The 27,093-nt window shown below is 44.6% G+C and overlaps 1 protein-coding gene across 5 annotated transcripts in view; it reads left to right on the top strand.

Annotated features, from left to right (window-relative positions):
• The window catches only part of arap2 (ArfGAP with RhoGAP domain, ankyrin repeat and PH domain 2), a 326,408-nt gene that overhangs the window by 243,314 nt on the left and 56,001 nt on the right, over positions 1–27,093 (top strand). For all 5 annotated transcript variants that reach the window (XM_059647100.1, XM_059647094.1, XM_059647098.1 and 2 more), the window contains 2 exons: positions 15,467–15,614; positions 19,254–19,322. In XM_059647100.1, coding sequence (XP_059503083.1) covers positions 15,467–15,614; positions 19,254–19,322 — 217 coding nt within the window. The remainder of the gene's footprint in view (positions 1–15,466; positions 15,615–19,253; positions 19,323–27,093) is intronic.

Below are 27,093 nucleotides of genomic sequence, written 5' to 3'. Positions count from 1 at the left end.
GGTGCGGAAGATGGACTGTTCCACGTAACCTACAAAGAGGCAGGCATAGCTGGGGCCCATGCGGGTGCCCATGGCCACCCCCTTAGTCTGTAGGAAGTGGGAGGAGTCAAAAGAGAAGTTGTTGAGTGTGAGGACGAGTTCCGCTAGGCGGATGAGAGTGTCGGTGGAGGGGGCCTGGTCGGGCCTGCGGGACAGGAAGAAGCGGAGGGCCTTGAGGCCTCAGGCCCTCCGCTTCTTCCTGTCCCGCAGGCCCGACCAGGCCCCCTCCACCGACACTCTCATCCGCCTAGCGGAACTCGTCCTCACACTCAACAACTTCTCTTTTGACTCCTCCCACTTCCTACAGACTAAGGGGGTGGCCATGGGCACCCGCATGGGCCCCAGCTATGCCTGCCTCTTTGTAGGTTACGTGGAACAGTCCATCTTCCGCACCTACACAGGCCCCAAACCCCACCTCTTCCTCCGGTACATTGATGACTGTATCGGCGCCGCCTCTTGCTCCCCAGAGGAGCTCGAACAGTTCATCCACTTCACCAACACCTTCCACCCCAACCTTCAGTTCACCTGGGCCATCTCCAGCACATCCCTCACCTTCCTGGACCTCTCAGTCTCCATCTCAGGCAACCAGCTTGTAACTGATGTCCATTACAAGCCCACCGACTCCCACAGCTACCTAGAATACACCTCCTCCCACCCACCCTCCTGCAAAAATTCCATCCCCTATTCCCAATTCCTCCGCCTCCGCCGCATCTGCTCCCACGATAAGACATTCCACTCCCGCACATCCCAGATGTCCAAGTTCTTTAAGGACCGCAACTTCCCCCCCACGGTGATTGAGAACGCCCTTGACCGCGTCTCCCGCATTTCCCGCGACACATCCCTCACACCCCGCCCCCGCCACAACCGCCCCAAGAGGATCCCCCTCGTTCTCACACACCACCCTACCAACCTCCGGATACAACGCATTATCCTCCGACACTTCCGCCATTTACAATCCGACCCCACCACCCAAGACATTTTTCCATCCCCACCCCTGTCTGCTTTCCGGAGAGACCACTCTCTCCGTGACTCCCTTGTTCGCTCCACACTGCCCTCCAACCCCACCACACCCGGCACCTTCCCCTGCAACTGCAGGAAATGCTACACTTGTCCCCACACCTCCTCCCTCACCCCCATCCCAGGCCCCAAGATGACATTCCACATTAAGCAGAGGTTCACCTGCACATCTGCCAATGTGGTATACTGCATCCACTGTACCCGGTGCGGCTTTCTCTACATTGGGGAAACCAAGCGGAGGCTTGGGGACCGCTTTGCAGAACACCTCCGCTCAGTTCGCAACAAACAACTGCACCTCCCAGTCGCAAACCATTTCCACTCCCCCTCCCATTCTCTTGATGACATGTCCATCATGGGCCTCCTGCACTGCCACCATGATGCCACCCGAAGGTTGCAGGAACAGCAACTCATATTCCGCCTGGGAACCCTGCAGCCATATGGTATCAATGTGGACTTCACCAGTTTCAAAATCTCCCCTTCCCCCACTGCATCCCTCAACCAGCCCAGTTCATCCCCTCCCCCCACTGCACCACACAACCAGCCCAGCTCTTCCCCCCCACCCACTGCATCCCAAAACCAGTCCAACCTGTCTCTGCCTCCCTAACCGGTTCTTCCTCTCACCCATCCCTTCCTCCCACCCCAAGCCGCACCCCCAGCTACCTACTAACCTCATCCCACCTCCTTGACCTGTCCGTCTTCCCTGGACTGACCTATCCCCTCCCTACCTCCCCACCTACACCCTCTCCACCTATCTTCTTTACTCTCCATCTTCGGTCCGCCTCCCCCTCTCTCCCTATTTATTCCAGTTCCCTCCCCCCATCCCCCTCTCTGATGAAGGGTCTAGGCCCGAAACGTCAGCTTTTGTGCTCCTGAGATGCTGCTTGGCCTGCTGTGTTCATCCAGCCTCACATTTTATTATCTTGGAATCTCCAGCATCTGCAGTTCCCATTATCTCTGATACTATTTTAATCTCATAACTGGGTCTGGTTCAACAGCTGTCTTAACTAGCCTGTGAGACTTAGTGAAGCAGTTTGATATTGTCAGGTGGATTTCTTCCTGCTCAGTTCCAGATAACACAGTAGTTAATATGATATAACACCTTGGGGAATAGACAAACAGCAAGTAATTTTCAATAATCAGTGTGGGCAAGCTGTATAGTTTCAGCTGGTTAATTTGCCTTGTGTACACTTTGAGGGATCTCTAAGCCTTTGCTCTACTAACTTGTGCCTAAAATTTATGTAGTGTTTGTGGAAGAGACAAGACCTTTTTGAGGGCAAAGAGTGATTTTACAGATGTAGTTTCTCAGTGGTTTAGCTTGGAAGTCATTACACTTTGTGATTGTTTCCAAAAGGGTCAGCTAATCCAAAATTGAGTTAATCCAGAAAGTTAATTATAAATTTACATGAGATCAGGCGTTAAATTCTGAATTGGATACTGTCCTGATTGAGCAATTACTACTTGAATTCAAAATTTATAATAAAATCGAATGGGAGAATTTTCATATTTAAAAACATTTCATTCTTAATTTAAATTGGACCCTAAATTTAAATAATGCTTAATAGATCTTGTGAAAGTTAATGGTTTCTAGTTAATTGCATCATTTCTCTTAATGTTTGTAATATTTCAGTGACTGTTGTTACATTAGGTAATGGACTAGTCAGGTACCAGAATGAAACCTGGTTTGACAGATCATATGTTTAATTTTTGTCAGTTGGCAAATTATCATTGGAGTTAGTCACTGAAATTTATTCCTGTTAGTCTGCTGATGTTCTTTAACAACAGAATACACATTTTTTTTTACACAAAATGAAACAAAAAAATGCTATGTTCATTTATATAAGATCATTTGAAAAATATGAACGGAAACAGCAAAACAATGTTTTAACCTGTTTCCCAACATTATCCTTTTATGAATACTCCATTCTGGAGAAATCTATCTCTTATCTCATCAAGTTCATAGAATCCCTACAGTGTGAAAATGGCCAATCAACCCGATAAGTCCACACTCACCCTCCAGAGAGCATCCGATCTCGACCCCCTATCTCCCTAACCCTGCATTTCCCATGGCTAATGTGCCTAACCTACACATTCCCTGAATACAATGGGTAATTTAGCAGGGCCAATCCATCTAACCTGCACAACCCACACAGAGTTGGGGAGAACGTGCAAACTCCACACAGTCGCCCAAGGCTGGAATCAAACTTGTTTCCTCAGCACTGTGCAGCAGTAGTGCTAACCACTGAGCCACTATGCTGCCCTTATTCTAATCTAATTGACTGCTCCCAGTTTATTTTCCTTAGATGGTGGAGGCAATTTAATGACTCCTTTCCATTTCACTGACATGAAATTTTCAAAATTGTGATGATCAAAATGTCTTCAGCTCCGTTTAGTAAAAGATTTCTATCCAAACGCTCCTGTCATTGAAGCTTCATAGACTATAACATTTCAGCTATAGTCACCAAACGCTTAATTCTCCTACTAAGAAGAACTTTTCTTCCAACTGAACTTCTGTTTCTTCTGAGCAGAGACCTTGAACCTTGTATTCTGAAGTCAAAACTAAACTTAACGGGTTTTTTGGTCTGTTGTAAGCCCAGCAATGTAAGTGTTCCATTCACAGCACAAGAAATCTCTCAGACACTTAACTGTTGTCTGCTTTCTTTGGAATTTATGCACTTAGCTTACTCTACTCAATTACTTACTTGAATTGCTTTGCTTTGTTTAAAAACTACCTTCCTAACACCACGAGGAGCATGAAAAGGGTGAATAGGTAACGTCTTTCTCCCAGTCTGGGAGAGTCCAAAACTAGAGGACATAGGTTTAAGGTGAGAGGGGAAAAATTTTAGAAAGGACCTTAACATGTTATATTTTCACACAGAGGGGTGGTGTGTGTATGGAATGAGCTGCCAGAGGAAATGGTGGAGGCTGGTATAATTACAACATTTAAAAGATATCTGGATGGGAACATGAATAGGAAAGTTTTTGAGGGACATGGGTCAAATGGGACTAGCTCAGATTGGGATATCACATCTGCACAGATGAGTTGAATTGCAGGGTCTGTTTCCGTGCTGTATGACTTTTGACTCCATAATTGACCCACATCTATCCACCTTGATTTTGAAATCCAAATCCCAAAATAAAATTATGTTGTACAACTTTAGTCACATTAATTAAAAAATGTTGCCCATTTCTGTTTTTTTTTTCAGAATCCTATACAAACTGCTCCCATTTAAATTGGTTGTAATCTTGCATTTCCTAATTTAATCTCAATCTCCTAAAGATGCTCCATTGGCATCTTTGGCATCTCTAAAATGTAATGAGATGAACATTCTCAGAAAGCTTCATAATTCATTTCTTCAATGGGTTGGAGCTTTTAATTTGGATAGTGAATAGCTCAGTTTGTTCAAATTCATGATGTCTTTGTGCTACATTAATAATACAAATGTGCTGCATTGATCCAGTTCACAGCATTATGTTTCTGACCTCAGTGAAAAATTACTGTAGAATCTTATTAGCTGCTCTACAATTAACTTGAAAGAACTATTATTCATCTTTGTTTTCAGTTATGTGTGGTTTATTTCTCAATTCCTTATTGTAAAGTTGTTAGGTATAAGGCAGTCAGCATATACTTGGCCTTTCCCAATGATACATTTCAACTGATCAATATAATGTATCCCTAGGTTGATTTGTCCTTTTTTTTATCTCATTCAATCTGTGGACATCTTTACTACTGCTTGATTTAATTCACAAAATCCTGGTGGTGCAGTCAGGCCTAGTGATATATGTTAACTTCTTTTCGTGCATTCTCTCCACTAATTGACTGACAGATGGAAACCTGCAAGCTTTGTTACACTGAGATGTTGTCACGTCCACTGTCCAGAATTGGAAGCTTGTCAATTTTTATCTAAAGTTTAGTCCCCAATTTTCCTCTTCTAATGTCATTGCTTATTTACTGAACAATGGTAGAGGGACAACCTCAGCTGCATCTTTGCTCCTGGCTTCCTCGTGAAGAGTAATGGCCTCGAAGCTGATCCATTTTGCTGAGGGTAAATGTGCGTTGATTTGTTTTTTGTTGTATTATCAGTGACAGGTTAATAATTTTTGGAGTTTAACGTACATCCTGACAATTAGCCTGTACAGGAGATACTCCTTAGTGATATGCAGCATTGTGTTTCTTCATGAATGCATAAGAGGTTTGCACTGAGGCTCCTGTGGTGGAGGCTTGCTGTACAGGGGCTCTGAAATGGCATAAACTTGTTTTAGCAGGGTCCACACTTTTCATGGTTTTCCAAAGCTTGCTGAGGTTTGTCAGAAGAAACTTCTAGTGATTTTACATGTTTCCAATTCTTTGATCCAAAAGGCTGCTTGCTGATAGAGCTTTCTCAGGAATATCGCCCTGGGTGGGTACAAGGATGGAAGATGGGAAGTAATTGGATTGAACAGGTATAAGTGATAATGGGAACTGCAGATGCTGGAGAATCCAAGATAATAAAATGTGAGGCTGGATGAACACAGCAGGCCGAGCAGCATCTCAGGAGCACAAAAGCTGACGTTTTGGGCCTAGACCCTTCATCAGAGGGAGAGATGGGGTGAGGGTTCTGGAATAAATAGGGAGAAAGGGGGAGGCAGACCGAAGATGGAGAGAAAAGAAGATAGGTGGAGAGGAGAGTATAGGTGGGGAGGTAGGGAGGGGATAGGTCAGTCCAGGGAAGACAGACAGGTCAAGGAGGTGGGATGAGGTTAGTAGTTAGGAGATGGAGGTGCAGCTAGGGGTGGGAGGAAGGGATGGGTGAGAGGAAGAAGAGGTTAGGGAGGCAGAGACAGGCTGGACTGGTTTTGGGATGCAGTGGGTGGAGGGGAAGAGCTGGGCTGGTTGTGTGGTGCAGTGGGGGGAGGGGACAAACTGGGCTGGTTTTGGGATGCGGTGGGGGAAGGGGAGATTTTGAACCTGGTGAAGTCAACATTGATACCTTTGGGCTGCAGGGTTCCCAAGCAGAATATGAGTTGCTGTTCCTGCAACCTTTGGGTGGCATAATTGTGGCAGTGCAGGAGGCCCATGATGTACATGTCATCTGCCTGCCCTGGTCGACCCATTGTCTCAGCCTGTTCCTGCCCCACCGAACTCATCTCCACCTATCTGGACTCCATTTTCTCCCCTTTTGGTCCAGGAACTCCCTACCTACATCCGTGACACCACCCATGCCCTCCACCTCCTCCAGAACTTCCAATTCCCTGGCCCCCAACACCTCATTTTCACCATGGACGTCCAGTCTCTATACACCTGTATTCCGCATGCAGATGGCCTCAAGGCCCTCCGCTTCTTCCTGTCCCGCAGGCCCGACCAGTCCCCTTCCACCAACACCCTCATCCGCCCAGCCGAACTCGTCCTCACTCTCAACAACTTCTCTTTCGATTCCTCCCACTTCCTACAGACAAAGGGGGTGGCCATGGGCACCCGCATGGGCCCCGGCTATGCCTGCCTCTTTGTAGGTTACGTGGAACAGCCCCTCTTCCGCACCTACACAGGCCCCAAACCCCACCTCTTCCTCCGTTACATTGATGACTGTATCGGCGCCGCCTCTTGCTCCCCAGAGGAGCTCGAACAGTTCATCCACTTCACCAACACCTTCCACCCCAACCTTCAGTTCACCTGGGCCATCTCCAGCACATCCCTCACCTTCATGGACCTCTCAGTCTCCATCTCAGGCAACCAGCTTGTAACTGATGTCCATTTCAAGCCCACCGACTCCCACAGCTACCTAGAATACACCTCCTCCCACCCACCCTCCTGCAAAAATTCCATCTCCTATTCCCAATTCCTCCACCTCCGCCGCATCTGCTCCCATGATGAGGCATTCCACTCCCGCACATCCCAGATGTCCAAGTTCTTCAAGGACCGCAACTTTCCCCCTGCAGTGGTCGAGAACGCCCTTGACCGCGTCTCCCACATTTCCTGCAACACATCCCTCACACCCCGCCCCCGCCACAACCGCCCTAAGGGGGATCCCCCTCGTTCTCACACACCACCCCACCAACCTCCGGATACAATGCATCATCCTCCAACACTGCCGCCATCTACAATCCGACCCCACCACCCAAGACATTTTTCCATCCCCACCCTTGTCTGCTTTCCGGAGAGCTCGTTCTCTCCGTGACTCCCTTGTTTGCTCCACACTGCCCTCCAACCCTACCACACCCGGCACCTTCCCCTGCAACGGCAGGAAATGCTACAGTTGCCCCCACACCTCCTCCCTCACCCCTATAAGATGACTTTATTTTATTTTCTTTTGGGTCCCAGATCAATGGAGAGGTTCACCTGCACATCTGTCAATGTGGTATACTGTATCCATTGCACCCGGTGTGGCTTCCTCTACATTGGGGAAACCAAGCGGAGGCTTGGGGACCGCTTTGCAGAACTCCGCTCAGTTCGCAACAAACAACTGCACCTCCCAGTCGCGGACCATTTCCACTCCCCCTCCCATTCTTTAGATGACATTCCATCATGGGCCTCCTGCAGTGCCACAATGATGCCACCCGAAGGGTGCAAGAACAGCAACTCATATTCCGCCTGGGAACCCTGCAGCCCAATGGTATCAATGTGGACTTCACCAGTTTCAAAATCTCCCCGTCCCCCACCGCATCCCAAAACCAGCCCAGCTCTTCCCCTCCACCCACTGCATCCCAAAACCAGTCCAACCTGTCTCTGCCTCCCTAACCTGTTCTTCCTCTCACCCATCCCTTCCTCCCAAAAAGTGTGCCCTAGCTACACCTCCATTTCCTACCTACTAACCTCATCCCACCTCCTTGACCTGTCCGTCTTCTCTGGACTGACCTATCCCCTCCCTACCTCCCCACCTATACTCTCCTCTCCACCTATCTTCTTTTCTCTCCATCTTCGGTCCACCTCCCCCTCTCTCCCTATTTATTCCAGAACCCTCACCGCATCCCCCTCTCTGATGAAGGGACTAGGCCTGAAACGTCAGCTTTTGTGCTCCTGAGATGCTGCTCGGCCTGCTGTGTTCATCCAGCTTCACATTTTATTATCTTGCATTGAACAGGTAGTTAGTTACACAAAGTGGTAAGTGAGGTGCAGCGTGGATGGTTTCGCCAGCTTGTGGATTTTCGTCATCGGTGAGTGATATGTCGGGAAGTGATAATTGCGAGGGAAACAGTCCTAGGAAGAGGTATTGTTCCAATTATGACACACATTAATAGGTGTATGATCACCTTTGCCAGACAGATACATGGTATTCTGGTGTAGCAAGTGCTGAGGTCTAGAGCATTGTGGAAGAAGCACCAAATGTAGTTCCATCAAGTTTGATTAATAAGCTGTTTTGGTTTTGAACTTTACTGCTGATTTCTCCAGAAATACTTAGAACAACATTCCCTATCTAGAGTCAGATGCAAGTATGTTGGATGGGGATCATGACTTAGTCTCTGAACATTCATGTAGGTAGGCACGCAGCTCTTCTTTGGCATTGGCATTGTGGAGGTGCAGTAGACATGATATGGTTTTGAAGGTTAAATTTCTTTTCCAACCTTTCCCCCCCCATGTTAATGTATATCTTCTTATAGAAAATAACATGAGTTTCTTGGAACCTAACAATATATTCTGTCAAAAGTAATTGCAACATCCATTGATCTGGGACCCAAAAGAAAATAAAATCAATAAAAATAGCAAAGCAAGTGTCTGGTGCATAAAGAGATAATGGGAACTGCAGATGCTGGAGAATTCCAAGATAACAAAATATGAGGCTGGATGAACACAGCAGGCCAAGCAGCATCTCAGGAGCACAAAAGCTGACGTTTCGGGCCTAGACCCTTCATCAGAGAGGGGGATGGGGAGAGGGAACTGGAATAAATAGGGAGAGAGGGGGAGGCGGACCGAAGATGGAGAGTAAAGAAGATAGGTGGAGAGAGTATAGGTGGGGAGGTAGGGAGAGGATAGGTCAGTCCAGGGAAACCAAGTTTAGTTGAAATTTGTTGATTAGTTTTTGAGACACAGTATTTACAATCTAACTGGTGAAGCATTACCTCCATCTATCTTCAGTGGTGAGGGTAATTATTGATTTAGTTATAAGCTTTATTATTGAAGATAGATGAGGTCTAAAACTACTTCCAAATTAGAACAAAAATGTGCTCATGGTAGTTATTTTGTCAATTCCATGTATTGTTTAGTTAGGGAAGAATCTTAAAAATGTTAGCATGGAAGAAGGCTGTTCAACCTGTACTTGTGTGTTCCAAATTTTTATGCCTTTTCATTTTTTTTGTGATAGCACTGCAGGACGTTGTAGTGTTATCTAAGAGGGATGAAGTGGGCTTGCTGCTAAACTGCTACAGCTGGCTGCCCGAAAGCATTACTAACCATACCTTTATATATTGTTCGGTTATTCCATGGATGTCATCCAATGTTATTCGTAACAATTGTAATAAGATAGGAATTAGAGTTCAAGTCATGCCTTGCTGTCTGGTCCAGCCAGAAGAGCTGGAACAATATGTCATTAAGTTATGACAATGTTTTTTTCAACTCTAACTGTCTCAACTTACACAAAAAGAGGGTCAAAATTTGAATGAACAACATCTCTTACCTTGTTGTACACGAGTGAATTTTGGAAAGATGATACGGGAGGGTCCACCAGCATTTATTCTCATATTCCTGATCTATGCAAATGAAACCCTGAGATAACAAAACAAGGAAGGCTTCCATTTCTATAGCCTCTTTCTTGAAACCCAGATGACCCGAAGAGCTTTTATAGTCAATTATATGTTTTTGATGTGAAGTCACTAATGTATGCAGCGCAGCAGCATTTTATACTGATAATGTACTGTCTGGACCAATCAGGATGGGATTGGTGTGGGCACATACCCAGTTCCATATTAACTGTGTCCCTGCCCAGTTCTTATGCTGTTAAAATTTCACTGTAACCCCTTCACTGAATGCTTGATGGTTAATATGTTACCCTTGTGCTCAGAAATCTGTAGAAATCAATTAAATATTAATTGGGGTTTATTGACAATAAAAGCACCACAAAGGAGTTGGTATGGGCATACGTGTGTCTTTAGAGTGCATGCTAAAACAATCAATTAATATTACTGATGCTTGATGCACTCTGTGCATCAGAGAATAAATATAATATATTGAAGTTTCTTGGTTGCTAGTGACTCATTTTGATAAACCTGCAGGTTTTTCAGTTTCCTTATAACAATGGTGTGTATAAATTCTATTCACCTTTTGCATTGAGTTGTTAATTAACTTCTTCAATACATCACATAGATGATTTTTACTGATATAATCTGTTCACTGAAACTAACAGAACATTGAAATAAAGAAGCAGAGAATGGATGAAACAATAAGAGATGATACTCTTTCGTCACTTGGAACTGGAGTTTAATGCACGTATAACTGATGGGGGAATATCTCTTCTCTTGATCAAACATCCTAAGTGAATTTAGTTTGGGTTTGCTAACTGAACTCTTAGGAGACACTGATATTAGGTTGGAACTGAATTCTAATATCTTTTGAAGAAGCTTCCAGGACATGTGATGTAGAAAGTAAATTTGCACTCTTGTTGTACAAGATGATCTAAAATGGTTGTTCGGTATATTTTTGGAATACCTCTGATGAAGCTTAACTTTGTATGTGGTGCAGGCTACTCTTGACCCTAGAGTGCTGACACTGGGCTAAAAGGGAAAATGGTTTCCATTCTCCAACAGTGACATCTTCACCTTGAGCATAAGTAGTCAGACAATTCTTAAGAGATTATAGAAGGAGAATATGTAACATGAGAACTTGAACAATGCTGCTTTCTATACATATACATGTGTGTATGTGTGTGTGAGTGGAAAGGGAGGGTCAATGATGCATAGACCCGTATGATTGTCAAATCAATTATTTTAAGCAAAACTCACCATTGAATGATAACTGCTTGTCTGAAGTTTTAAACAAACATAAAAGAAAAAAAAACATGAAATAGTTGGCCATCAGACTTTTTTTTTGTCAGTTGCAATGAAGTTGATTTTCAATTTTGCTTAGCAGTGTAGTGGTCATGACACTGGGTTAGTAATTCAGAGGGTCTAGGTACATGAGTTCAAATCCCGCCTCCCCCACCACAGCAGCTTGTGGAATTTAAATTCAGCTACCGCCAAAATCTAGAATACAAAATGAGTCGCATTGATAGCCATAAAGTGCATCTGCTTCACAAATGTCCATTAGGGAAGGGAAATCTGCAATCCTTAACTGGTCTGTCTGAACTCCATGTGGCTTCAGACCCACAGCCGTATGGTTAACCATTCTCAAAATGAACCAGCAAAACCATCGGTTCAAAGATAATGATAGAGAACAGACAGCAAATGCAGACTCTGCCAGCAATACCTGCATTCCATGAAACAGTATAAAAAACAAAATCTTATGTTGCTGTCCTTCATTCATAACTAGCTATTTTCCATATTGAGGATTTTCAATAATTTACATTTTTTTCTTCTGAATATTATTGATATAGCATACATACAGATGCATCAGATACAGTCCTAAGTGTATGATTTGCTCAAAATTCTGGACTAAATAAAAAAAGTTACTAGAACAGAATTGATAAAAATATGGATGGAATATCTTATGTATTTATCATAGTTAAATTGTCAAAAAATTGGAATTTTTTAAACATTTGAAATTGATTTCTCTTTTGAAATCTGAGACAAATCTGCATAGATCCCAGGCCAGTAGAATCATCTTCAGTGATTTTAATCTCATTTCAATTTGGTGAATTTTTTTTTTAATTCTGTGAAGCTTTAGAGTGTGCATGTGTTGTTTTTTAAATTTTGGGACCATAAGATCAAAGTGTTTTCTGTTGACTTTGTAAGGCCTCCCTCCTAAGACCTCACTTGATTAAAGCTGAACCAGAGAACTAAATGGTATTGATAAATCATTCAGATGCAAGCTCTGCTTAGAGATGTGGGTATATTTAAACAGATTCAGAACCACAGAGTCACCATCAATAATGTCACACAATGTTGCACAAAGCCTTACATAAACGATTCAGTCGAGTCAAATGAATTGTTTGTTGCTTAGACCAGGTCTGTACTTGTTGACTGGCCAGATCACTTAGTCCCATCTGCAGTTTTGACATTTCTAGTCACTATTTTTATATTCCTTTTTATGGATAGACTGGACTGTTATGTTGTCATGTCCTTACTGTCCTCGAAAGGCTTCCCTAATATAAAGTGTCAATGAAAACTGAGTTTTTTTTTAATCCAAATTGTATGTTAATAGCCTGCTTACATGCTAAATTCTGTTTTCTGTAGCCTGCTAAAGCCATGTAGAACAGTTTGCTGAGGACTATTTTCCATTTCTTGTTTTCCATGTCGAGCTTCGTACCTCTCAAATACGATCTTCAAGCTCAATACTATTTTCAAAACTTAATTGCTCATATCTCCCACTTACTTAGTTGTGCTTAGAGCTATACATAGTGAAGATCCAGTATCAGACCATTGAAACATTGAGGACTGGACTTAGAAAGAATTATGGATACCCTGTGATCCCTTAAAAATGACCGTTGAGACTCAATTCTGGATTTCTACCCTCGTTCCTTGCACCCCTAACTCCTGGGTATGCATAAGGATGCACACAGTAAACCGTACCTTACATTACTGGCATTACATGACTCCATTTTGGCAAAGGCATCTTATAGCCCCACCTCTCCCCGCCTTTTTAAATGAGGTCAGGCCAGCTTTTAAAGGGCTTGTGGTTCATGGACAATCAGTGGAGTAGCAAACCATAGACTGAACTTGGGCAAGCGTCAGAAGATAACTTCATAAGGTCTTAACTCATACTGCATCCCTATGCTAAGTTATGAATTCTACCTATCTGAAATGATTCTTCACGCCTTCCATGCCAACTTATACCTCCTACCTGACTCCATGACCCCTCATATCGTCTGTGTCAATGTATTTCCTTTCCATGCTCGTTCACTCAATATACATTATGTACAGAAGCAATGACAGCAATGTCAAGTGCAAGCAAGCAGCAAGTTTTATTTTACTTCGCAAAACTCTAGTGAAGCATAATGCCTGAGGTTTGATTTAGTTACAATTTATGCTCTGGATGTGTTCCCCAAGCACATGATTGGTTTATGACGATCCTAGCAATTACATTGTGCCTGAATTGGAGACTGATCCAAGGGCAAGAAGATTTGAACAGCACAGCACAGTGATCCACCAGCCTTATTTATTGATCATTGGTCATGTGATTTGTGTGTTCAAAGGCAGTTTGTTAACCATGGTTGGATGGGAGAGGCACTAGGGAATGGGACAAGTGGTGATCACCAGTGGTCTCTTCACATTCTGGTCATCCGAAATACACTGCGCCTAAAGCGGAGATAATGGGAACTGCAGATGCTGGGGAATCCAAGATAACAAAGTGTGAAGCTGGATGAACACAGCAGGCGAAGCAGCATCTCAGGAGCACAAAAGCTGACGTTTTGGGCCTAGACCCTTCATCAGAGAAGGGGATGGGGAGAGGGTTCTCAAATAAATTGGGAGAGAGGGGGAGGCGGACTGAAGATGGATAGAGGAGAAGACAGGTGAAGAGGAGAGTAAGGGTGGGGAGGGGATAGGTCAGTCAGCGAAGGACGGACAGGTCAAGGAGGTAGGATGAGGTTGGTAGGTGGGAAATGGAGGTGCGGCTTGAGGTGGGAGGAGGGAATAGGTGAGAGGAGGAACAGGTTAGGGAGGCGGGGACAAGCTGGGCTGGTTTTGTGATGCACTGGGGAAGGGGGAGATTTTGAAGCTTATGAAGTCCACATTGATACCATTGGGCTGCAGGGTTCCCAAGCGGAATATGAGTTGCTGTTCCTGCAACCTTTGGGTGGCATCATTGTGGCACTGCAGGAGGCCCATGATGGACATGTCATCTAAAGAATGGGAGGGGGATTTAAAATGGTTCGCAACTGGGAGGTGCAGTTGTTTATTGCGAACCGAGCAGAGGTGTTCTGCAAAACGGTCCCCAAGCCTCCGCTTGGTTTCCCCAATGTAGAGGAAGCCACACCAGGTACAGTGCATGCAGTATACTACATTGGCAGATGTGCAGGTGAACATCTGCTTAATATGGAAAGTCATCTTGGGGCCTGGAATGGTGGTGAGGGAGGAGGTGTGGGGGCAAGTGTAGCACTTCCTACGGTTGCAGGGGAAGGTGCCGGGTGTGGTGGGGTTGGAGGGGAGTGTAGAGTGGACAAGGAAATTATGGAGAGAGTGGTCTCTGCGGAAGGCAGACAAGGGTGGGGATGGAAAAACGTCTTGGGTGGTGGGGTCGGTTTGTAGATGGCGGAGGTGTCGGAGGATGATGCATTGTGTCTGGAGGTTGGTGGCGTGGTATGTGAGGCAGCGGGAGATTCTCCTCCGACACTTCCGCCATCTAGAATGGAACCCTGCAGTGCCACAATGATGCCACCCGAAGGTTGCAGGAACAGCAACTCATATTCCGCTTGGGAACCCTGCAGCCCAATAGTATTAATGTGGACTTCACAAGCTTCAAAATCTCCCCCTTCCCCACTGCATCCCAAAACCAGCCCAGCTCGTTCCCTCCCCCCACTGCATCACAAAACCAGCCCAGCTCAACCCCACCTCCCTAATCTGTTCCTGCTCTCACCTATCCCCTCCTCCCACCTCAAGACGCACCTCCATTTCCCACCTACCAACTTCATCTCGCCTCCTTGACTTGTCCGTCCTCCCCTGACTGACTTATCCCCTCCCTACCTATTCTCTCCTGTCCACCTGTCTTCTCTATCCATCTTCGGTCCGCCTCCCCTCTCTCCCTATTTATTTCAGAATCCTCTCCCCATCCCACTCTCTGATGAAGGGTCTAGGCCCAAAACGCCAGCTTTTGTGCTCCTGAGATGCTGCTTGGCCTGCTGTGTTCATCCAGCTTCACACTTTGTTATCATGCCTAAAGCGGAGACCCTTTTTAAATGATGTCATTGGGATCTGACTGCATTCGTGGATCTAGCTAGTAGGCTAGAGTGAACGGTAGGTCTGCTCCCACAGGTCCCCTACTGAGGCCACTTGCCACTGAATACACTTTCCTTCCTGTTGGTGAGGTATGAAGCTGGCCTATTTTTCGTAAGACAGAGATATTAGCTGGATCCTAGGTTGCATGTTTTGGTGTACGGTTTGAGCTTCAGTCAAAAAGTGTCTGTACTCTACTCACCTTTTCTTCAAAATTATAAACTGCACGCCCCAATGACTTTTTGTTCTACAGTAAAGGAAGGGTGGTGGTGTACCACTCAGAGTTCAGATAGTGTTCCTTGCGTAGAACGAAGACATGGTTTGCATAAAGCTCTATAGTATATCAATCAGGTAGTCACATTGCATGGATGTTATCTTACTTTTCTTTTCCCTTCTCTCCCCCGTCACCCACCAACAGGGTGCAGAAATGTTCAAAGATGAATCAGATGAACACGCACAGTTTGTCTCAGGTATTTTCACCCTACTTATTCCAAACAGAAGGTCAAACCAAACAAGAAGTTAATGTCATTGAGGATCTAATCAATTTATACGTTCAACTCTTTGGTGTAAGTACATATTTTTGGAAATGGATTGGTCATGAATTCTATACACATTGCAGTTTTTTAAATCAAGCAATTAATACTTTCTATTGATTTTTTTTCTAAAAATAGGTAATCATACATTTACAAAGATGGTATTGAACACATTTCATATGCTAACTACAAAACTATAAATTTGAGACTTACGCTTTCTTCTTTATTCAGATTTAGTCTTGACCTCATCTGACCATTAAAATGTATTTTTAAAAGTTTTCATTTTTGGAATAATTGATGTCACCAAAGTAATTATTCTGTCCTATGTAGACGGCTAACCTTGCAGAATTGTGTACAAAGAGAAAGTATGAAAGACCTTAACTAACAGATAAGAACAGACGATGCATTTACATTTTATTGATGAAAATTTCCTTCCTTTGAAACTGAATGTCAGAATGTTAAGGATATGCTCGTCAGATGAATTCTTTCTTTTTTTTCCCCAAACTTCACAAAGTTTGCAAGTTGTGTTAAAAGTTTGAAAGAACACCAATCATACAACATTTCCTCGTGTTTATATAACTGTTCCAATGTAGGAGAGCTTCACAAAGTGCTTTACAGATCTGCAATAGAGAAAGAGAACACCAAGTCAAAGAAGGATAAATTTGGGAGAGATGACCTCAGAGCTTGGTTAAACAAGTGAGCTTTGTGAAACGTTAACAGATGGGGAGAAAGACTGTCAAAGGCATTTATATTACTGGGACACCCTACTATCAAAATTCTGGGGTTACCCTTGACCAGAAACTGAACTAGACTAGCCAAATAAATATTGTGGCTATAAGAGCAGGGCAGAAATTGAAAATCCTGCAACAATTAATTCATATCCTGACTCCCCAAAGCCTGTCCACCATCTACAAAGCACAAGCCAGGTGTGTGATGGAGTATTCCCCACTTGCCTGGATAGGTGCAGCTGCAACAAAAGTGAAGAACTTTGACACCATCCACACTAAAGTATTCCACTTGATAAGTATCTTGTACACTCCCTCGAACACTGATGCTGAGTAGTAACGGTGTGTACTCTCTGCCAGATGCATTCCATAAGTTCACCAAGTCTCCTTATTCAGCACTTTCCGAACTCTCAACCACTGCCATTGAGAAGGACAAGGTCAGCAGATACATGGGAGCACCAGGACCAGCATGTTCCCCTCTAAGTCATTCACTATCTTGATTCAGTGTTGCTTGGTAAAAAACTGGAAACTCCGTCTTTAACAGCGTTGCAGCTGAACCTATATGAAATGAACTGCAGATGTTCATGAAAGCAGTTTACCACTGTCTTCTCAAGGGCATCAATGCAATGGCTATAAATGTTGGCCTAGCCAGTGACACTGATACTCCATAAATTAATAAAAACAAAAAAAGTTAATGTATCGTGCATAGGTTGCCAGTTGTGAGACAAGTGCTTAAATATTAAAAGCAAAATACTAAGCATGCTGGAAATCTGATATATCTAAAAAGAAAATGCTGAAGAAGTTCAGTTCAGATATCATCAATGAAGAAACAAAGGGTTGCGGTTTCAGGCTAACAAACTTTTCTGGTGAAAGTTTTCCATTTTCAGTGGCCTCTGTTAAAATGAAATGAATCCTTTTAATCCCAGTCAGAGATAATTTGAAATGGATTATAAAGTGAGGAAATAAAGCTTCAGCTATATCGAGTCTTAAAACCAGTCAGGAATATCACCTTCAGCTTTTGCACTGAACCTCAAAAAATTGATATTGACCTTGGAAAAGATAGGGTGCAGATTAGTCAGAATTATTTCAGGCCTTAAAGGGTTTAACAATGAAGAGATTGCATTAACTTGGCTTAATTGGGTAAGAGTTTTGAGGAATCTGGGGCAAATGCAGATAAATAGGATAGCCATTCAGACCTCTGTCAGCAAGCTGAATACAGAATAGATTCATGGAACAAAACAGTCTGCTCCTGATCCAATGGAATTTTCTTATCGACTTAGAGACTCTGTTGGGCCCAAATTGGGAAATCCCAAACATACAAAGAGAAGCAAATCTTCCAGAAGGAGTCATCCTCATTGGCTGCCACTGAGATCACCAGGCTGGGCCTGTGATACATCAGGCCCAATCACATTGGACCATTTTGGCTGGGCTGCACAGCAGTCTGCACTGGGTTAGAGGGTGAAGTCCTCACTTCTGCTCGAGGTCCCACCAATTCCAGTGACTGCCGGACTTGCACATAGTGCAGGCTGTTCTGCCACCAATAAAGTGCCATGAAAGCTGTAAAGTGACCTCTCACGAGGGTTTCAATCACCTTCAGCAAAACAGAAATTGCTGGGAAAACGCAGGTCTGGCAGAATCTGTGGGAAGAACGCAGGGTTAACGTTTGGAGACCAGTGACTTCATTAGAACTGTTGGATCTAGGAATAAGTGGTATTTATAGAGACAATTGTGTATGTGTGTGTTTTGGCAGGGAGCGGAGGAGGGCAAAGCTGAGTGGATATTTGGAGATGGACTTTGACCAAGTCAAATACTTGGAGGACACAATGAATATTAGATACCTAGATCTTTGGCCACCTGATTAAAGAATTCGGGGAGATAAAACAATATTTATTTAAGATATGTGTGTGTATTTATATTTATGTATACTTGTACATACATTGAATGTATGTGTCGATTGTGTGTGACTCTGAGTGCATGCATATGTACAACAGGACAAAATACCAAGGTGCTCATCCAAGATAGCATGTCAAGCATCCTCACAAATTAAGACGACCACAACTCAGTTGAACTGATGGTGTAATCAAAATACCCGACACTCAGTTACCAAAGTGAATCATCTTAGAAGAGCTTCAGTCTGGGCTATGCTTCCATGGCAGTCAAAGGAAGTGCTACAAAGACACCAAAGTCTTCACTTTGGAGTTCTGATGTCGATTACATTTCCTGGGTGATGTTGGATCACTGCACCTAATGTAACCAGATAAAAATTGTAATGGCCTCCTTAGAAAACAAGTGCATATCAGAGGCAGAGAAAAAAACGAAAGGAGATAAAATCCTGAGTCAGCAACTCAGTCAAAACTACATTTTCAATAGTATCTATTAGTGGCACTCCTAGACAGACCTTGGCCTTGACAGTCACTTGGGTACCTTCTAGAAATCTCCAAAACACCCCAGATGTTAAACACAGTCATCTTTGGCTTGAAGGGCACACAGGAAGGGTATATATAAATATAAAACTCAACAACTGATGTAAGATTACAAACAATAATCGAAAATCCGTAAAGAAAATGGTATGCAATGGAAAATTTAACCTTCTGACAAGAATTCCTCCTTCAATTTTCTCATTTTCACACAGACATTCCGCTCACTTCCCCTAGAAACCCTTAGTAAATCAATAATCAGAATTCTTTTTATCCTCCAGATGCACTGCAAAAATCAATTTTTAATTTAGAAAAATATCTGTAAAAACATAAAGAACAAATAACCAAGAATTAGGGAGGAGGAGACTACTGTCAGATTTACTGGGTGCAAATAAGAAAGCTAGTCCCAATTCATGTACCGAGATTTACCTTCATGCAATGAATGGAGTGGTAATTTTTTTTTGCCACCTACAGCTACTTAACTCACAATTTCTTTTAAGTTTTGATGAGTATTTCTGTGGTTGAAATAGGTTAATGAAGATCAAGTGAAACAGATGGAGATAGAAAACAGCTTCATAATGACATGGAAAGACACACAGGTTAGGTGTTTGCAAGATTTAACTTTTTATTTAATTTTAACACATTTGTAATTTCATGTACCAGTAGTATTTTGTTTAGTGAATTACTGGTTTTCATAATTGTAATATTTAAAGTGATGCAGTTATTTTTTTAGACTGTCGTGTGGGACTTTAAAGAAAAGTTTGCATACACCGATGTCTGCCTATCTGTGTGGCCATTTTGCAATCCACCACATATCAGCTCTGTATTGTTTAGCTTGATAATCCAAATTGCTGTGTTACACACAGTACTAGATATGGCTAATGTTTTACTACAGCAGTGATATAGTGAGAGATGCCTATGGCCAAAAATGAATTGGTATCTAGTTTACTGATCCAAAGCAATTTGACTTTTGTATCTTAGCATATTAACACGGCGTTTTACATTTGTAAACATCCTCTTACATTGAATTTGGAATTGCTGTTTCTTATTTCTGTCCTAATAGAAGCCCTGTTATCTGTTGATGCTTTCCTCTTCTCAACATTATTTTTTGTGTTCAGTACAACTTGGAGAAAACACTGCTGTAACCTCAGTACTTATAATTTACTCTAGCCAAGCAGGGGTTTGGTGCTTGTTAACAAGTTACTCACCTCATGTCCCTTCTATACCTCTCCGTGATCTACAAGACTGAATAGAGAAGTATGATAGAATACCCATTAATCAATGCTACCCAGGATAGAACTGTCAACATGATTGGTATCCCTACCACTTAATTTGGCATCGTCCCTGATGATCACTGTGTGTATGAACAATAGGATGCCCACAGCAATTAAGCAAGCTTGTTTTGACACCCAAGGTTAGACAGCTCAACAGTATCTATCACTGAGAAGAACAACAACAATAACGATGTTATGGAAACATCCTAATCTCCTGCCCAGATTACACAGGCTGGACTTCCTTCATCTTTGCCAGGATAATTCCTGGATTTTCCTATCGTGGAAATCTCGTCACTACAAAGTCTGCAAGGGGTCCAGAATCATACTGCCATTTTGGGACAACAAGGGATGGGTGACAGGGGTTAAAATAATTTATTTTTGATAACTCTTTGAAAGATGTTCTTGGGGCTGCTGAGAACACAGAGTTGTTGGCAGGCAGAAGGCCATTGTCATCAATAACTAGTCCACAAATCTGCTGCAAATCAGCTTCTTGTTGTTAATCAAAATTCCACTTGTACACACCCGTTGGCTCCACCTTATTTGTAATTAGTATTCCACCACTGCTTGAGCAAATAACTGTGCACCCAGCACTTAACAATGAGTGTCAGCTAACCTGCTTTAAACCTGTGCAGCAATCCCTCAACCATTCTTCGCACTTCATTCCACAATCAAAATTACTGGAAATTAAAAAGATACAGTATTTATAGAACAGTGATTTTTTTTTTCCTGGGCTGGTTTTTCACTCTCATTAACTCCTTTATTAAATGTTGTAGTTATGTGCTACCATATTTTATGCATTTGTATTTTTTTTGGGGGAGGGAGGATGTATTCTTTAGATGGGTAAGATTATACGAACAGCAAAGATGGCATACATATACTGTTGAGGCTTTTAATCAATAAATTACGTATTTTTGTTAATTTACTATAAATAAATTTCTCATTTTTCTCGAATATATTCGCCAAAATTGATAGTTAAATGCATATGTTATGTAAGAATGTTGAAATTTGAATTTTATTTTCTCAGAAATTATTATTTCTGTAACGAGGACACATGTAATTCGTAAATAGCTTCCAGAAAAGCTTTCTAAAATATGAATGCAGGATGCTGACTGCCACCTAGGGGAATAATTTGCAGGCTGTTTTGTGTTCTGTGACTTCTTAAAAAAAATAACAAAATATTCAAGGCCTTAGCCAACATAACAAAATGTGAGGCTGGATGAACACAGCAGGCCAAGCAGCATCTCAGGAGCACAAAAGCTGACGTTTCGGGCCTAGACCCTTCATCGGAGAGGGGGATGGGGAGAGGGAACTGGAATAAATAGGGAGAGAGGGGGAGGCGGACCGAAGATGGAGAGTAAAGAAGATAGGTGGAGAGAGTATAGGTGGGGAGGTAGGGAGGGGATAGGTCAGTCCAGGGAAGACGGACAGGTCAAGGAGGTGGGATGAGGTTAGTAGGTAGCTGGGGGTGCGGCTTGGGGTAGGAGGAAGGGATGGGTGAGAGGAAGAGCTGGTTAGGGAGGCAGAGACAGGTTGGACTGGTTTTGGGATGCAGTGGGTGGGGGGGAAGAGCTGGGCTGGTTGTGTGGTGTAGTGGGGGGAGGGGACGAACTGGGCTGGTTTAGGGATGCAGTAGGGGAAGGGGAGATTTTGAAACTGGTGAAGTCCACATTGATACCATATGGCTGCAGGGTTCCCAGGCGGAATATGAGTTGCTGTTCCTGCAACCTTCGGGTGGCATCATTGTGGCAGTGCAGGAGGCCCATGATGGACATGTCATCTAGAGAATGGGAGGGGGAGTGGAAATTGTTTGCGACTGGGAGGCGCAGTTGTTTGTTGCGAACTGAGCGGAGGTGTTCTGCAAAGCGGTCCCCAAGCCCCCGCTTGGTTTCCCCAATGTAGAGGAAGCCGCACCGGGTACAGTGGATGCAGTATACCACATTGGCAGATGTGCAGGTGAATCTCTGCTTAATGTGGAATGTCATCTTGGGGCCTGGGATAGGGGTGAGGGAGGAGGTGTGGGGACAAGTGTAGCATTTCCTGCGGTTGCAGGGGAAGGTGCCGGGTGTGGTGGGGTTGGAGGGCAGTGTGGAGTGAACAAGGGAGTCACGGAGAGATTGGTCTCTCCGGAAAGCAGACAGGGGAGGGGATGGAAAAATGTCTTGGGTGGTGGGGTCGGATTGAAAATGGCGGAAGTGTCGGAGGATGATGCGTTGTATCCGGAGGTTGGTAGGGTGATGTGAGAGAACGAGGGGGATCCTCTTGGGGCGGTTGTGGCGGGGGCGGGGTGTGAGGGATGTGTTGCGGGAAATACGGGAGACGCGGTCAAGGGCGTTCTCGATCACTGTGGGGGGAAAGTTGCGGTCCTTAAAGAACTTGGACATCTGGGATGTGCGGGAGTGGAATGTCTTATTGTGGGAGCAGATGCGGCGGAGGCGGAGGAATTGGGAATAGGGGATGGAATTTTTGCAGGAGGGTGGGTGGGAGGAGGTGTATTCTAGGTAGCTGTGGGAGTCGGTGGGCTTGAAATGGACATCAGTTACAAGCTGGTTGCCTGAGATGGAGATTGAGAGGTCCATGAAGGTGAGGGATGTGCTGGAGATGGCCCAGGTGAACTGAAGGTTGGGGTGGAAGGTGTTGGTGAAGTGGATGAACTGTTCGAGCTCCTCTGGGGAGCAAGAGGCGGCGCCGATACAGTCATCAATGTACCGGAGGAAGAGGTGGGGTTTGGGGCCTGTGTAGGTGCGGAAGAGGGACTGTTCCACGTAACCTACAAAGAGGCAGGCATAGCTGGGGCCCATGCGGGTGCCCATGACCACCCCCTTAGTCTGTAGGAAGTGGGAGGAGTCAAAAGAGAAGTTGTTGAGTGTGAGGACGAGTTCAGCTAGGCGGATGAGAGTGTCGGTGGAGGGGGACTGGTCGGGCCTGCGGGACAGGAAGAAGCGGAGGGCCTTGAGGCCATCTCCATGCGGAATGCAGGTGTACAGGGACTGGACGTCCATGGTGAAGATGAGGTGTTGGGGGCCAGGGAATTGGAAGTCCTGGAGGAGGTGGAGGGCGTGGGTGGTGTCACGGACGTAGGTGGGGAGTTCCTGGACCAAAGGGGAGAAAATGGAGTCCAGATAGGTGGAGATGAGTTCGGTGGGGCAGGAGCAGGCTGAGACGATGGGTCGACCAGGGCAGGCAGGTTTGTGGATTTTGGGAAGGAGATAGAAACGGGCCGTGCGGGGTTGGGGAACAATGAGGTTGGAGGCTGTGGGTGGGAGGTCCCCTGAGGTGATGAGGTCGTGAATGGTGTTGAAGATGATGGTTTGGTGCTCGGGTGTGGGATCATGATCGAGGAGGCGGTAGGAGGTGGTGTCGGAGAGTTGGCGTCTGGCCTCGGCGATGTAGAGGTCAGTGCGCCATACTACCACTGCGCCACCCTTGTCTGCGGGTTTGATGGTGAGGTTGGGGTTGGAGCGGAGGGCTGCCCGTTCTGCGGGGGAGAGGTTGGAGTGGGTGAGAGGGGTGGAGAGGTTGAGGCGGTTAATGTCTCGATGGCAGTTGGAGATGAAGAGGTCGAGGGAGAGTAGGAGGCCTGGGGGTGGTGTCCAGGAGGAGGACTTGTGTTGGAAGTGGGTGAAGGGGTCAGTGGAAGGAGGGTTAGGTTCCCGGTTGAAGAAGTAGGCATGGAGGCGAAGACGGCGGAAAAACTGCTCTATGTCCAACCTTGACTGGTATTCGTTGATGTGTGGTTGTAGGGGGACAAAGGTGAGCCCCTTGCTAAGGACTGACCGTTCGTCCTCAGTCAGTGGGAGGTCTGGGGGGATGGTGAAGATGCGGCAGGGCTCAGTGTGGCTGTCTCCTCTGGGGTTGCTGGCTGTGGAGGTTGTGGGCGGAGCGATGAGGTCGTCGGCCGTGGGCGGGGTTCCGTCGGCGTCGACCGTGGGCGGGGTTCCGTCGGCCGTGGGCAGGGTACCGTTGGCCGTGGGCGGGGTTCCACCGGCCGTGGGCGGGGTTCCGTCGGCGTCGACCGTGGGTGGGGTTCCGTCGGCATCGACCGTGGGCGGGGTTCCGTCGGTGGTTGGAGGATCGGGGTGGGCGGCAGCAGCTGCGGTGAGGGTGGTTTGTGGGGTGTTGTACCTGGACGTGGAGGTGGTGACTGCAGCAGCGGTACCGGAAGTTCTGTGGCCGGCGGAGGCGGAAGTGACGTCATCGGTGGGGTCTCCGGCCGTGTCCTCATGGTCAATGGCGGCGGGTGCATGGTGGGGGAGGGGCAGGGACAGTGTCGGTATTTGGGAGGCGCAGGAATCCTCTTGTGGGTGGCAGGGGCCCGCGAGTTGGTTGTACTTACGATTTTTGGTGTCCAGTAAAGCTGAGTGGAACTGGGCGTTCAGTCTGTGGATCCTGCGGAGGATGAAAAACAGCAGGGGTCCTTTGCAGGTCTGGGAGAGGGAGGCTCTGAGCTGGGGCAGGCTGGATTGCAGTGCCTGGAGGTGCCGGCGCATGGCTGCGAGTGTCTGTTTCAGGACTCGCAGGGAGAAACGTTTCTGAAGGGTCTGAATATTCTGGGTCTAGAGGTGGTCACGGTTGGGACCAAATTGGGAAGGCCTTAGCCACCCTGATTGTTTCCCCTTGACAGAAGCTTCTCCCTGAGTGACCTCTCTGTACGTTTCACATTAGGAGCGGAAATAAACTCGAATAAACTTGGTAAGCGATTTACAAAATTGCAAATAAACAAAGGATGTCATCTTTACCTTCCTCCTCATCACTGTATTACCTGATACTTGAGACTGGCATTCTGTTTTCCTTCCTGGTCAATGCATAGGATCTGCCTCCAACATCCCTTTTAGAGACACTCAGACTGTGCTGTCTCCAGACCGATATTCAGACACAGCCTGATGTCAACTGAATAGCTACTGCTCAGCCTTCTAAAATTCTGTTGCAATTGATCCCAGACCAGCCAGGGTAACTCCTTAACATCTCCCCACTAACCACGTCCCCCTCATCCGCCCTCTCTTCTCTCCCCCCCCCCCCCCCCCCCCCCCCCCCCAAGCCTCGGTTGCTCTTCCAATAACTGCTTCCGTTTCTGGAGGAACAGCAAATAGGGAGAGGGAGGACCTAAAGTGGTGGTTGTAGAGTGGCATCATGGGAAAGGCTGAATCTCTGACTGGGGAATTCAGTCTCTCCCACAAGCGAGAATGACCTTTCTCTGACTGCTCGTTTCTGTGATTAAATTTTCACAGAAGTTCTAGGGGCTTTTCAGGGGCAAAACCTGCATATTCTGAGCTCTGTTGAGAAATAAATGTCACCTTGCCAAGTTTACTGTTACATACCAGACCAAACACCCTCAAAGTTATTAAGAAGATAGCGTAGACACTAATTTTTTTCTTATTTTAGAGTGAAGCATAAGGCATTATATTTCAGATACAATTCGATTGGACAAGCTACCTGACTTTAAGCCAAAAACACTGTTTTTACTACAGTTAAAATATAGTCAAAAGAAAGAGAAATAAAAAGAATTGGCTTAACAAAAACTCTATTGAAATAATTTACAAAATTATATATCAAAACTACTAATAATTAACAGTTACAATATAGTAACATTCCGTAATCACACCCCTGGCAAAGGCAAATTCAGTAAACTACATTGTCTCACATTGTAATTTTAGCAGCAGGAAGAGAACCCTGCTGAGGTAAATTAGAGCTCCTACATCCAGTTTCAATTCCCCAGCAACTGCTGAAAGCTAAAACTAAAACTCTTGGTTTTAGGGGAGCTTGACCCCACCCATTCAGGCTGCTCCTACGTTTCACCTAAAAAAAATCCAAGGCCTCTCAAACTGTTTACTTTATTGGCTTTGAGCATAACGATTACCACCACCTATCTCAAACTGTCTTCATCAATGAAAAGGACAAAATATACCTCTTAAAGTCATAGTATTATCACAGTTACCCATATCTCAAGAACAAAACTAGTTTGAAAACAAAATAAAAATTTTGGAAGAATTTATTACTCGCATTTGCAATTCACTGATTGCTTTGCGATAAAAGGGTTTGCAAGTAAATCATTTTTATCTGTTGCAAAATTTTAATCAGTCTGAAAAATGCACATTTTAATAAGTAACAACAAAGGCATTCCCAACTTCCCCACTGATTGTTAATTTTTAATTTATTTCATTAGAGCAAGAGCCTTTTTTGATTGTGATGCTTCAGGAAATAATAGTGTTAACCACACATCTACATTCTGTCAGTATCGTTAACATCAACACCATAAAATATCTGTAGTGTGGAATTTTAATACAAAGTTCATTTGCACAATGGACTCCTTTTGCACTCAGAAGACCAAAACTACTTTATAATGCAATGTCTATACTTTTTGGACAAAGTCATTGAATTCTTCCTCTTAGTGGTTGCTAGTGTTTAGAGTTTTACTTTGTCATTACAAGTTGTCATTAAGTAAGTATCAATATTTGTTGCTGTTGTGGAAAGGGGGCCCAATGGCCTTTCTATTCAAAATGTTCAAGTTCTTTGTGTGAATATTGGGATGATAATAAGGGCATAAGAACTAGGAACAGGAGAAAGCCATCTGGCCCCTCAAGCCTATCCCGTGATTTAATAAGATCATGGCTCTTTTTGAGACTCTTTAATTTAATCTTTTACTTTAATCCAGAAAGAGACAGGAAATTGGCAATTGAATCATAGTTCTGTGAGCCTGCTCCCTTCCCTGAAGACCAATTGTATGGTAGAGCAGGGGAAATTTATAAAATTGTTGAAATGAGACTCACAAAACCACTTCATTACTGTCAGCTCAATATTGGTTTTCGATAGCTATAACTAATGCTTGATATTTTGTTTTTTGTATATTGTCTTCTTTAATGGCTTATAGTCTTACCTGGAGTATTACATACAAGTTTGGCTCCCTTACTTAAGGATATAGGTGCATGGGAGACAGTTCAGAGGAGATTTACTACATTGATTCCAGAAATGAGTGTTTGTCTTACAAAGAGAGACTGAGCAGTTTAGGATTCTACTGTCTAGACTTTAGAAGAATGAGAGGAGATCTCATTGAGGTATATAAGATGCTAAAGGAGATTGACAAAGTAAACTTAAAGATGAT

This window comes from Stegostoma tigrinum, chromosome 1 (genome assembly GCF_030684315.1).
Source record: "Stegostoma tigrinum isolate sSteTig4 chromosome 1, sSteTig4.hap1, whole genome shotgun sequence".
In the NCBI taxonomy this organism is placed as follows: Eukaryota; Metazoa; Chordata; class Chondrichthyes; order Orectolobiformes; family Stegostomatidae; genus Stegostoma; species Stegostoma tigrinum.
This window is presented reverse-complemented; position numbering and strand designations above follow the sequence as displayed.